This window comes from Sebastes umbrosus, chromosome 23, assembly GCF_015220745.1.
Source record: "Sebastes umbrosus isolate fSebUmb1 chromosome 23, fSebUmb1.pri, whole genome shotgun sequence".
In the NCBI taxonomy this organism is placed as follows: Eukaryota; Metazoa; Chordata; class Actinopteri; order Perciformes; family Sebastidae; genus Sebastes; species Sebastes umbrosus.
In genome coordinates this window covers 16238833-16250838 of record NC_051291.1, presented here as the reverse complement: position 1 = coordinate 16250838, position 12006 = coordinate 16238833, and the positions used below count along the sequence as shown (strand labels likewise).

Genomic DNA, 12006 nt, shown 5'->3' with positions numbered 1-12006 from the left:
TGTGTGTTCAGTTAATACTACCCACAGACGCCTGTGCTTGACGTAGATATCGTTCACACTTGGCTGCTTTTGAGCTTCAAATTCTCACATTCTTGACACACTGAGCTCAAACTCGCTCTGAACACGAGGACTTTGACACACTCTCGCACTAATACTCTTCTATTTGTTTGAGGTGGCGACTTTATCGCATATATAAACACCAAGTGTTGCGGTTTGGTTGTTGGCAGATAAGCTGTGGAGCTGTTAAACGGTCCTGATCTCACACAGCGTCACAGACTGCAGATGGCCACACAATTTGACTCATCAATGGCTTTCTTATGAAAACTATCATAAAAGTAGCAGCACTTCTAAGCATAAAAAATATTTTTGAAAGAAAGTATGACTCAGAACTCACTGGAAAACACTTGCGTCAGGGATCGACTACCCTGCAGGCTGATGCTGACAGCACAAACAAGCCTTCACATGCAAAGCAGAATGTCTTCACTCTTAAGGGTTCAAATGTCAAGTTTGAAATGCTAAGGGAAATGGCAAACTTCTAAGTAATGCTCCACCTCAAAAAATAAAACATATTTTTGCAATATTTCATGGGGTTGAGTAATATTTCCTGCCAACCGATGAAGCCACAGAGAAAACGGAAAGCTGCTGCCGCCCTGAGTCAGCCTGGCCTGCAGCCGCTGGCCTCCATCACTCTCCATCTATCTGCCCCTCCATCACTCCCACTCACACAGCAGGACAACACTTTGCACTTATGTAACAAAGGAACACAAAGAGACTGAAGAGAAACAGAGGAGGAAGGAAGAGGGGAAGGAGAGTGGCTAACCGCGGATTCTCCATTTTTTTCTTCTCATTAACCGCGTCTTCTCCTCGCCTTCCTCTTTCACATCCACTGACCTAAGGAGGTTTCTACTCTTAACGTTTTTACCTATATAAGAATTGCAGTACTTAAAAATCGCAATACATATCGAATTGGCACCCAAGTATCGTGATAGTATCGAGTCAGGAGATGAATCGTCCCAGCACTAGTAAAATGTAACATTAGCTAAATGAGTCTTTCTTTGTTGTTCTCAGTGTCAAATACCCGTTGAAGCTCAGGTTCCAGTTAAAACTCTGTCTGCTCTGGTTCCCTTTTTTTTAAACCACAACAAACAAGCTCACATCACCTCCATCACCAGAAGATCCTGTTTCAAAGACGCCTTACTGTAATCAAACTCTGACTGTAACACTGACACACTGCACGCTTAATGTACACTCTGTCATAGACGCATGCTGGCAATCTCCCATCAGTGACCCAGCTAGTGACAATCAATTGATAGTAATACAACATATGGTTTATTTTGGTGGTGGTTACTCATGAATATCATCCATAGTCACATGTTGATAATGAAATAAAATAACCTGAGGTCTGGTGATAAAAATGAGTTTACAGGTGTTGCTACATTTCTGTGGGTCTGTCAGTTATACTTGAGCTCTGCTGCTCAGAACACATAGATAGATATATATAGCACCTTTTATTCAGAGATTTAAGTCTGTGTGTGATGCTATACATATGTTATTAATTACAGAATACCATGCTTTGTGGATATAAATAAAGTTTAGTGAGAAAGTTAAAGAAACAGTGTTCAACATTTCAGGGGATCTATTGGCAGAAATGGAATATAATATTCATAACTATGTTTTCATTAGTGTGTAATCACCTGAAACTAAGAATCGTTGTGTTTTTTTCGTTAGCTTAGAATGAACCGTTTATATCTACATAGGGAGCGGGTCTTCTTCACGGAGTCCACCATGTTTCTACAGTAGCCCAGAACGGACAAACCAAACACTGGCTCTAGAGAGAGCCTTTTGCGTTTTTACGTTACCTGAAGGCCACCGTAGTTCTCCGACACAGTTGTGAAACTGCCGTAATGTGAGCCGCAGAGTGTAAAACTGTGGTACCGCCAACTGCCGCCTGACTTCTGTCGCTCTTAAACTAGTGTTATTATTGTACGGATGGCCTCTGAGCGACACGGATGGCCTCTGAGCGACGCGAATGGCGTTACCATGGTTTTGCACTTGGTGGCTCACGTTACTGCAGTCTTGGAAAGGGAGGAGTGAGCGGAGGGGTACTCAGTTGGTTGCAATCTGCAACCACATCACTAGACGCTGCCAAATCTTACACACTGTACATTTAATACTGTATAAGTGAGCTTTAGGGGTGCTGATAGGTGGATTTTGATACCAATGGACAGAGCTAGTCTAGCTGTTTCCGGTCTTTATGCTACTGTATGCTAAGCTAACCGGGTGCTGAGTTGGTGCTGAGTAGAGGCACAGACACTCTCACATATACACCCATAAAATACATGCACTCAACATGCACTTGTGTACGTGTGCTTGTGTGTGTGTGTGTGTGTGTGTGTGTGTGTGGTTTACGTGTTTCAATGCAACATTCAGCAACATCATCCCTTAATTAAAAAATTTATTTGTACTGTGTGTGTTTATGACCCTTTCCTTCCTAACCAATCACTCACACACCCAAACCACTGGAAGATATCCAGCAGCCGTTCCCAAAATTTTTCCGGAAAACGTATTTGTGCGTGTCTGTGTTTGTGTGTGTGTCAGAATATGATTTAGTGGGAACAACCAGCTCTACTCACCACTGTCAGAGTAATAACCATCCCCAGGACTGTTTGTTTATGTTGTAAGATGGGCATCAAGGGAGACGACTAGTGAGATCGACTAGGCTTATTACTAATGTTTGTGTGTGTTATTCAGGAGCAAAAAGATCAGAAGAAGAAATGTACATTGTGTGTTTCTGCTTTATTTAGGAAGAAAGGCAAAGTCACACACGAGTGTCTGTAGTTAATGTGTGTGTCCTCCCCTCCCTTTCCCCTTAGTCAGTTGTCTGGACACACCTTCCTACCAGGTATATAGACCTCAGTCCTCCTCTCCCTCTCTTCATTACTCACACTGCTCTCTTTCTCTCTCTCTCTGTCGCTGTGTGTTTTCAGTCTAAGATGCCCTAGACGGGAGAAGGGAAATGTAAATGGCTTCCAAAGTAAAAGATGCTGTGGTGTGGTACCAGAAAAAGGTAAGACGCTGTACACTTCTTGCATTTGCACGCTGGCTTGGTTTTTGCATGTCACAAAATAAGAAAACTGTCAGTGCTAGTTGTTTTACATTTTTGCAGCGTATGTTGTCTTTAATATTTTAACTCATCGCATTGAGGTGTTGGGAAATGAAGTGTCACTCTAGAGAGCCTTGCTGCACATTGGATGGCGCAGTTTGGTAATTCTGAATTTAATAAGCAGTCTGCTGAAAAATCCTTCATCAGACAGTCAGTGTTGTTGGGCCTAGTTGTCTACACGTGTCTTTACACATGTTCACATATGTATTGACATATGAGAAATGCCTAAAGGCGAGAGACTCCTCTGACAAATAAAATCTTAACCAAAAATCCTTTAAATGGCGTAGAGTTGACACACATTGCTATTATGTTTTTAATAAAAATCTAAAATTGTGTCAATTTTCCCCTGCGGTATCGAATGTCGATATTTTTCAAGTTATTGTATTGAAGTTGGAAATTCCAGTATTGTGACAACACTAGTAGAAATACAGGCGCAAACACAGCTTGCCTAAAGGGTACAGTACTCAAACAAAAAGAATATATGTCAAATATTTGACCTGAAGAAAAAACAAACTCAACTAGAAAGTCCACTCGCAAGGTTCTTCTGAAGTTTGCAGCTGCGTCTCACAGTTTTCTTCAGTTGCTCAGTTGTCATGACTTAAATATGCAGCTTTTGGTCATGCAAATCTGCCTACAGTTCTGTCAAAAATGATTTTATAGTGCAAAATGGGTCAGATTTGACTATTTGTTTAGTATTTAAGCCACAAATTGACACAATGTGATGCTTGCAGAGTGTATTGTCACTATTTTAGAAGTGCTGAATGATTAACTTGATGGAATATTTAAAAGTACAAGACAAAAACCTTGTGCTCAACGAAGAATAAAAGGAAAGTTAAAGTCTAAGTCTAAGTTTATTGCACAATTATTGCCCACTAGAGCATGATGATATATATAGGCCAATACGCTACATTAATACATAACATAAACAAAGATTTTTCATAAGAATTTCATATGCTGTTTTAAAAAAAAAAAAAAGAATTTCAACCATAATTTGTACCAAGCGGAGGATTTCCTAGTTGAAAAATAGACAAACTGTTATCGCAATGCTGTTTCTAAATTACCTCATAGATATCTTTGGCATTTCTCTGCTGTAGTTTCTTGCTACTTATCGCCAGGCATATAATTTATATACAGATATTGATATATCTACAAGGCCTAGCTGAAACATTTGTTCATTTTCCTCTCTTAAAACAGAAACAGAAGTCATTATATATTTGAGTGTGCATGCTCTTTTTGATGCACAGTATTTTGGCAGTGACCTCTTCAGTGCTGTCAGCAGCAGAGTCGTGCCGTTCGGTGGCTCAGTGTGAAACCGGGTCGGTGTTGTGTGTCTTCTTGTTCCATGGTCTCAGATATCAGATCCTCTGCTGGACTCCAGCGCTGCTCCCCCTGCAGCTCTCAGCTTACACACCCCGTCTGTCTGCCTGTCCTCACAAACCTGTCTGTCTGTCATTAGGACCCCGTCTGTCTCTTCTTAGGCCTGTTCTGCTCGTCTGTTTTTATTCCTCCACGACCTCTCTGTCTCCGTCTGTCTGTCTGCTTTCTTTTTTTGTCTTTCATCTGTCGGTCATATCATCACAACCTGTCTTTCTGTCGGCCTCTGATCTTCTGCTTGCACCTGGCAGACGCAGACAACAACGCTAGCTTTCACTGGAATCAGATCACGCTGAAGATGACTCATATGAGAAAGTTACAGACTTTAATTAAAGGTTAAAACTCTTAAACACGGTTTTCTGCATGAGTCAAACAACCATTGTCACTTGAAAACAGTAGGTTTTCCCAGCTTTGCTTCTTTATTTTGGTTCTAAAATTGCAGGTAACATTAAAAAAAGTCTTCAATTACAACTTTTCAAATGTGCAGCTCTGTAAGATTAGTCAAAGAAACTGGATTAAAAACAGAAAATCTGTGTTTTCTTTAAATAATTTAAGATTAAGCTTGATCTTGTGTGCCTAGCTGAGCTTGTCTGGGCAGAGACTCCAGTGACGACAACAGCTGAGTCATGAATCATTCGAGTAAAACCCTTTTAAGAAGCAGATCACACCTATCTGTCTTTCCTCGGGGCTTCTTTATCTCTGACGTCTCTTATAGTTGGAAGTTAAGTGTTTTTTTTCTCCCTTCAGCTACCTGAATGTAAAGGAGATAAATCAAATTGCATTTGTGCTAGACGTCATAACCAGGGCTTTCTTGTCTTTGCTGTTTGAGTCACCAGGACTGGATGATTTTATTTATCTCCAGTGATTTACATATCTCTGTCGGTGTTGTGATTAACGGGCCGACCGATAACACGCCAGATAGACAAACCTTGAAGGGCAAAGACGGGTTATATTGCCGCTCTTAAATTCCATCAAGTTCATGCTAAAAATACAAGAGGGAGCTAGAGATAGTCTGCGGTTTGGCATTAAGCAAACACATGAAATCGAGCCAAATAAACAAACTCTGCCCTCAGGAGAGCATTTAGGTGTGCACATTTTTAAATGACGCTGTGGCTCCTGACAGGCCTGGCGTGCTGGAAAAAACCTGTTGTGTTTTGTAGCCTTGGCTTGTATGAGCGGTGTTGTAATTCTGATTAGGACATCGCTCAGGTTATATTGTAGATTTGTCAGAGTGAGGACTATGGATTGTTCTTAATGAATTTTTTTGTCTCCAAAACATCAACTTTTGCTCATTTACTTTGTTCAATCAGAAGGATAATTTTGTCAAACCAAAATCACAGAATTTGGACATACACTGTTTTCATTGCACAATGCAGTTACTTTACTTCTAGAGGTATATCCAGCTATCCAGTTAGTTTTGGTTTTAATGATCCAGGTTTTTAGATATCTGTTCTTGAGATATCTGCTGATATTTACTGAAAATGACTTACAATATAGCCAACAGCAAGTAGGAAACTTTCAGGTGATCTATCTTCAACCAGCTGCCACCTTATTTAGGTTTTTGTAGTGAAATGAAGAGGTGTCGTATAGATAACTCCTCATTTCAACTTCACGAATGAGCCGTTCCTCGTCCGTTGTGTCACTTTCAAAGTGGGTGACAGGAATACATAGAAACAGGGTATCCAACAAAATTTCAGCTCAAAACGGCACACTGATGCGTCGCTCGCGGCCAGTTAGGACACAGTGTCATGGACATAATGCGCAAAAATAGATATTCAAATAAACTTGGAGTTTGGAAATTTGTGTTTGGTGGATTATTTCTCTGTTGTTACAATGCTAATTGGCATTGTATTTTACATCGTTGGAAAGCCTGTTTATTTACCTTCACAATGATGTCCAACTTGTAAGGATCATGCATTTGTGGGATGAGCAGCACAGCTGATTATGTGGGTAGCGCCCAAGAAAAATTTGCCAAAATGCTCCGTCAATGGTAAACAGTGTATTCTCCTGTTGGTGTTGACTCTTGTTTTGAGTTGTGTGGTGGATTGGATTATTGAACTCTATCAGTAACAAGGAACAAACAAGACATATTGGCAATTTTACAATGTATTCATTTAATACACCGTCAGGGGCCTCAGTAGCGGGTGGAAGATCCATACGTAGCCACAACAGCCTGGCACCTCCTCCTCATGCCGGTCACCAACCTGGTCACATGTTGCTGTGGGATGGCGTTCCATTCCTCAACCAGGATGCAATTTGGTTTTGCGGAACACCAGCTTCAACTTGCCCTATCGCGTGGGCCTTATCCTGATTAGACAAACGTGGCATGCCGATGCTTGGAGCAGACACCAAAGATCACTTTCGTAGGGCGCAGCACCCAGCAGGCCCCATGCAAATCAGGCACCCGTTTGGCAGCTCCTGGAGCTCAAAACAAGAGTCATTACCAATAGGAGGCTACACTGTTTAGCATTGGCAGAGAATTTTGGCAAATTTTAATTTTACCACGCCCATGCGATAGGGCAAGTTGAAGCTGGTGTTCCGCAAAACCAAGTTGCATCCTGGTTGAGGAATGGAATGCTATACCACAGCAACGTGTAACCAGGTTGGTGACCAGCATGAGGAGGAGGTGCCAGGCTGTTGTGGCTGCGAGCTTTCCAACGATGTAAAATACAATGCCAATTAGCATTGTAACAACAGAGAAATAATCCACCAAACACAAGTTTCCAAACTTTTTTTTCCGAGTTTAGTTCGAACCTATGTGTTTTTTTAAAATGAAGATTTGTACGTTTTGGCCAATTTTGACAGCCCTAAAACCCGGGCAGATAAAACCGATGACTACATGCCACTAGGAGTTAGTAAAAAAACATGTTTTTTTTTGTAATTTGGGTGAACAGACCCTTCAAATCAGCCGTTGTACAAGTTGAAATACGTCTTCACTTTTGGCATTTTCTGTCTGAAACTACAAGAGTGATAGAAAAAGCGTCAAACGAATAGGGCAGCTTTTTATTTGCATTGTCAGTCAGTAAAGGTAAAGAGCCGTAGCAAGACCTCAAGTCCGATTGACTAGAAGAATTTGCAGATTTCAGGTTTGAGAGAAAGGTCTGTGAAGCTGAACTTCCCATCCTCTTCTCTCCAGCCTCGAGGCAGTGCCCCGTATGACTCAGTATATTTCTGACTGCGTTGTGTCTGCAGACAGGCTGCATATAGGCTCAGTGTTATGTTTGTGTGGAAGCTACTTGTATTCTCACCACGGTGCCATGCCAAGCCCATGTCATAGTGAAGACGCATGCAGCCATGCAGCCATGCAGTCTAGATCTGTTACAGCACTAGACATTGTTTTGATAAATGTCTGACACATAGTGCTCACTAGTGGGAGGCCAGTCGCCAGCTTCTCTGGCATGTCAGTGATATATTTGAGCTTAAAACGTTGCACAGTAATAAATCAGCTTATAGCCTATTTGTGTGGTGGCTTTAAGGCCTTTTTTTAGACATAAGCAACATCATTCTTGTCTTTGGTATGTGGGCGACATCTGTGGAAGTCTCAGTGTGAAATGAGTTCATATATGGAGGACATGACTATATTTAGAGTAGAGGATACAACACATGATTTATCAACTACCTTCATGTGTTATTTATATAGTACATATTGATATTTATATGTTTAGTTGTTTGGCCAAGGGTTCAGATGTAGGACACACAAATGCATTTTTCTTTTCATCAGCATGAGAAATCACATCCTGCTGTCTTTCTTTCACCCCAAAATATGTCAATCTGGATAATGTGACCACAGTAGGCTAGTTTTTGCTTTCCAGACAAAACAGGTATACAGGGCTGATTCACATTAATTTGCTATAGTCTTCCAGTTATTATTAATAGTAATATTAGAGCTGAAACAGCTAGTCTTCCAGTTATTATTAATATTAATATTATAGCTGGAACAGTTAGTCGATTAGTCAATCGACAGAAAATTAATTGGCAACTATTTTGATTATCGATTAACTGTTTTAGTCACTTGTCAAGCAAAAATACCACAAATTTTCTTGCTCCACCTTCTCGTCTATAAAGATTTGCTGTTTTTCTTTACTTTATTTGGTAGCAAATGAAATATGTTTAGGTTTTAGACAGTTAGTCAGACAAAAGAAGACATTTTAAGAAGTCATCTTGAGTTTTAGGAAACTGTCATTTTTGTTTATTTTCTGGCATTGCATAGACAAAACAATTAATTGAGAACATAATCATTGGATTGATTTATATGAAAATCATTTTAATTGCAGCCCTAAGTAATTAAAATAAAATTTTCTTTAAAACAGGCTTGTAAGATCAGTTAATTAATTGATTAGTCGATTTCCAAAAAATTAATCTGCAACTATTTTGATCTAATCGATTGGAACTATTTTATCATTTTAATGTTTAAGTAATTTCTTTCAAGCAAAAATGTCAAATATTCCCTGTTTCCAGCCTCTATATTACAAGGATTTGGTGGCTTTCTTTGTGTTATGTGATGGTAAAGTGAATATCTTTGGGTTTTGGACTATTGATCAAACAAAAGATTTGAATTCGTCGCTTTGGGTTCTCGGAAAGTAGGATTGTGAAAAATTGTGGTTTTTGGCAGATTAATTGATGGTAGAAATAATCATTAGGTGCAGTCCTAAACTGATCATGATAATCATCTCATGTTTTTATTGCTGAACTCATGACTGCTAACAAGTTAACCTGCGCAAAATGTCACTGAGCCTGCCTTTAGTTGTCGATAAATGACACATTTTAGCAGCTAGAAACACATACAGGACATTTACCAAGGACCACACACCTGTCTGAGCTGAAAATAGACTCTAGTACAGCAACACCTCTCTGTGTGCGTTGCCATGGTCACACTTGTAAACACAGCAGAGGGTTAATCTTCACGCCACGGCCAGCTGTCTGGTCCAAATTCCTTTTTAATTGTTCTTTCAGTCATTGAATCCTTCTTTTATTCTCGTAGGAAATCACCTATTTAATGACTCCATTTTTTTATTGAAATTTTGAGTTTAATCTAAAAAAAAAAAAAGAAGTGAAGTTGTCTCCAGATTAGCACATAGTTGTTTTTTGTGGACCTAATCATCATCTGTGTTTTGGGGATTTTAGTTGTTAAAAATCTGTTTTTCTAGTTAATTGTTCAAAGCCTGATTTGCTGCCTAATTTGGATCAACCAATGCATTTTAAACTGTTTCAGGATTTTTGAAGTGTAACATTTGATTCATTCATTCATTCAGTCCTTGAAATTTTCCATTTGTTGCACACCACTCTAAGCTGAAAGCATCCTTGTACATACACGAGCAGCGTCTCTGTGCGTTTCCACTGGTGGTTAATCAGAGTGTCAAAGCTCACCACACCTAGACAGACATATGTAAATAGGTGAGGGATTTTCCATCTCAACCTGGTCTACAGTGGAGAGTACCAAGGTTTCCAGACTGGAAGGAGGTATGGGAAGGTAGATGAATAGTTTACAGGGAGACATAAAATAAATTTTGGCAGCATTATATATCCAGTAGCTTCATGTAGTTTTAAGGTCTTGATACAAATTTAATTTCTGAAGATTTGAAAATCCATTTTTAGATCTCTGGTGAGCAACATTTGGTGTCACAGCACAACTTTGAAGACTCAACACTGTAGGGCTGCAAGAATAGTTTAATTATGAGCAAATCTGTTGGTTATTTTTTCAATGAATCTATACTTTTTTCAGTCTATAAGGTGCTGGAACATTTTGAAAAATACCCAAATACAAGTTCCCAGAGCTCAAAGTGACCTTTCAAAGCCTAAAAACAAAGATATTCAATTTACAATGATAAAAGACGATAATCAAAATTGACTAATGAAGGAATTGATAAATCATTTCAGTACTAAAACCCACATTAGCCATTTTAGGGCAGCAGAAACATGGAGCAACATTGGGATTAAATTGGAGTTGTGTTTTTATCCATCTGATGGGGGAAGTAAAATATTCACTCTGCTTTCAGCTCTGTTTTTGTCACCACAAACCTCCGAGGGAAATATCTGTCTCCACTATGTTCACCAGCTAGTCGCCAAATTTGTCTGTCAGCCAATTAGTGCTGAGGAGGTAGTGTTAGGGCAAAATCTTCTATCACGGTATCGGTCATTCCATATCTCGATAATGATATATATCACGATATAGCATGTTTTCTGGTTATTCAATAAATAAGTCTATATGAGAAGTGCAAAATAAACATAGCATATTTTAGGTCAAATTATAGAGAAAAAATAAATGCCTATATTGCAATAGAAACAATATAGAAAAATATATATGACAGACATTTTTATATTGTTTTGACGATATATATCGTCACATTGCCCACTCCTCGGTGATGTACAGTTGGTTTGTAGAGCTTTTTCTCCACCTGCTGTGGCTGGTAACAACACTGATGCTGTGTTCACACTATGAGCGACACAACAGGTTACAAGTCATTCTCAGTTGAAGCCAGTGACATGAAGCTATAAACTGACGCCCGACACTTGTCGCTGCGTGACGGGCGTGACTCGCCACAAATCAAAGTAGAGCTGGTCCCAGCTTTTTTCAGCACATAAACGTATCGACCATTCATATGTTTTTATTTCACCCTGTTCCACCAAAAAAAGTGCTGTTCCCAGCGCTATTTAACGACATAACTACGTCAACGAGCGCTTGAGCAACACTTCAACGGCGACAATATAGCTGATCATGCTTGGCCGTTTTGTTTCTTTTGTCGCTCGTAGTGTAAACACAGCACGAGAGATTGATGAGACTGAACTGCATCTGTGTATATGTCACTACAAGTGCCACCTTTCACATTACACATCCTTTGTTGTCAAGTCACCAATCAAGATCGAGCACAGGAGTGTGTGTGTTTTTAAAAAGGCAACATGCTCCTCAAGTATCTGATAATTGAGTTTGTGGTAACTTGAAGCCACAAGATTGAACCCCAGCTAGTCTATAATAACACGTAGCAAATGAATGGAATAAATTAACACTGATTATTGACAGGTGATGTGTGTTAATGTGTTAAACCTTATGAATGTCTACTGGAGACACACACACGTAAACACAAACCACCTCATACCTCTATCAGTGTTTGTGTGAGACACCCCCTCCGTTGCAGAGGCGGCTGTTATATAACTCTGTTGCTTCGCCGACATAATCCCTTTCTCTCTCTCCCTCCCTGGATCGTCCCTCCATCCGTCGTCATGGTGACCCCAGCACTGCCGCAGCGGCACACTTGGCCTCGTCATCCTCCCTTCTGGTGCACTCTCGGCACTCAATTTGCTTGCCAAATCGCAGAAGTCTGTGATTTTTCTCAGTGAAATCAGTGTGCCATTTGACCGAGACTAAAAACATCTAACCCCTGGCAGTTACTAAAGCAATTGTTTACTGTTTTTATCATTTAAAGACAGAATAATAATGCCAAAATTAAGAGAACTCATTTATTTTGAGAGGA

The 12006-nt window shown here is 39.9% G+C and overlaps 1 protein-coding gene across 3 annotated transcripts in view; it reads left to right on the top strand.

Moving 5' to 3' along the window:
- The window catches only part of LOC119482868 (putative homeodomain transcription factor 2), a 49340-nt gene that overhangs the window by 12746 nt on the left and 24588 nt on the right, over positions 1 to 12006 (top strand). For all 3 annotated transcript variants that reach the window (XM_037760767.1, XM_037760768.1, XM_037760766.1), the window contains exon 3: positions 2988 to 3067. In XM_037760767.1, the coding sequence (XP_037616695.1) occupies positions 3023 to 3067 (45 nt within the window). In that variant the 5' untranslated portion in view covers positions 2988 to 3022. The remainder of the gene's footprint in view (positions 1 to 2987; positions 3068 to 12006) is intronic.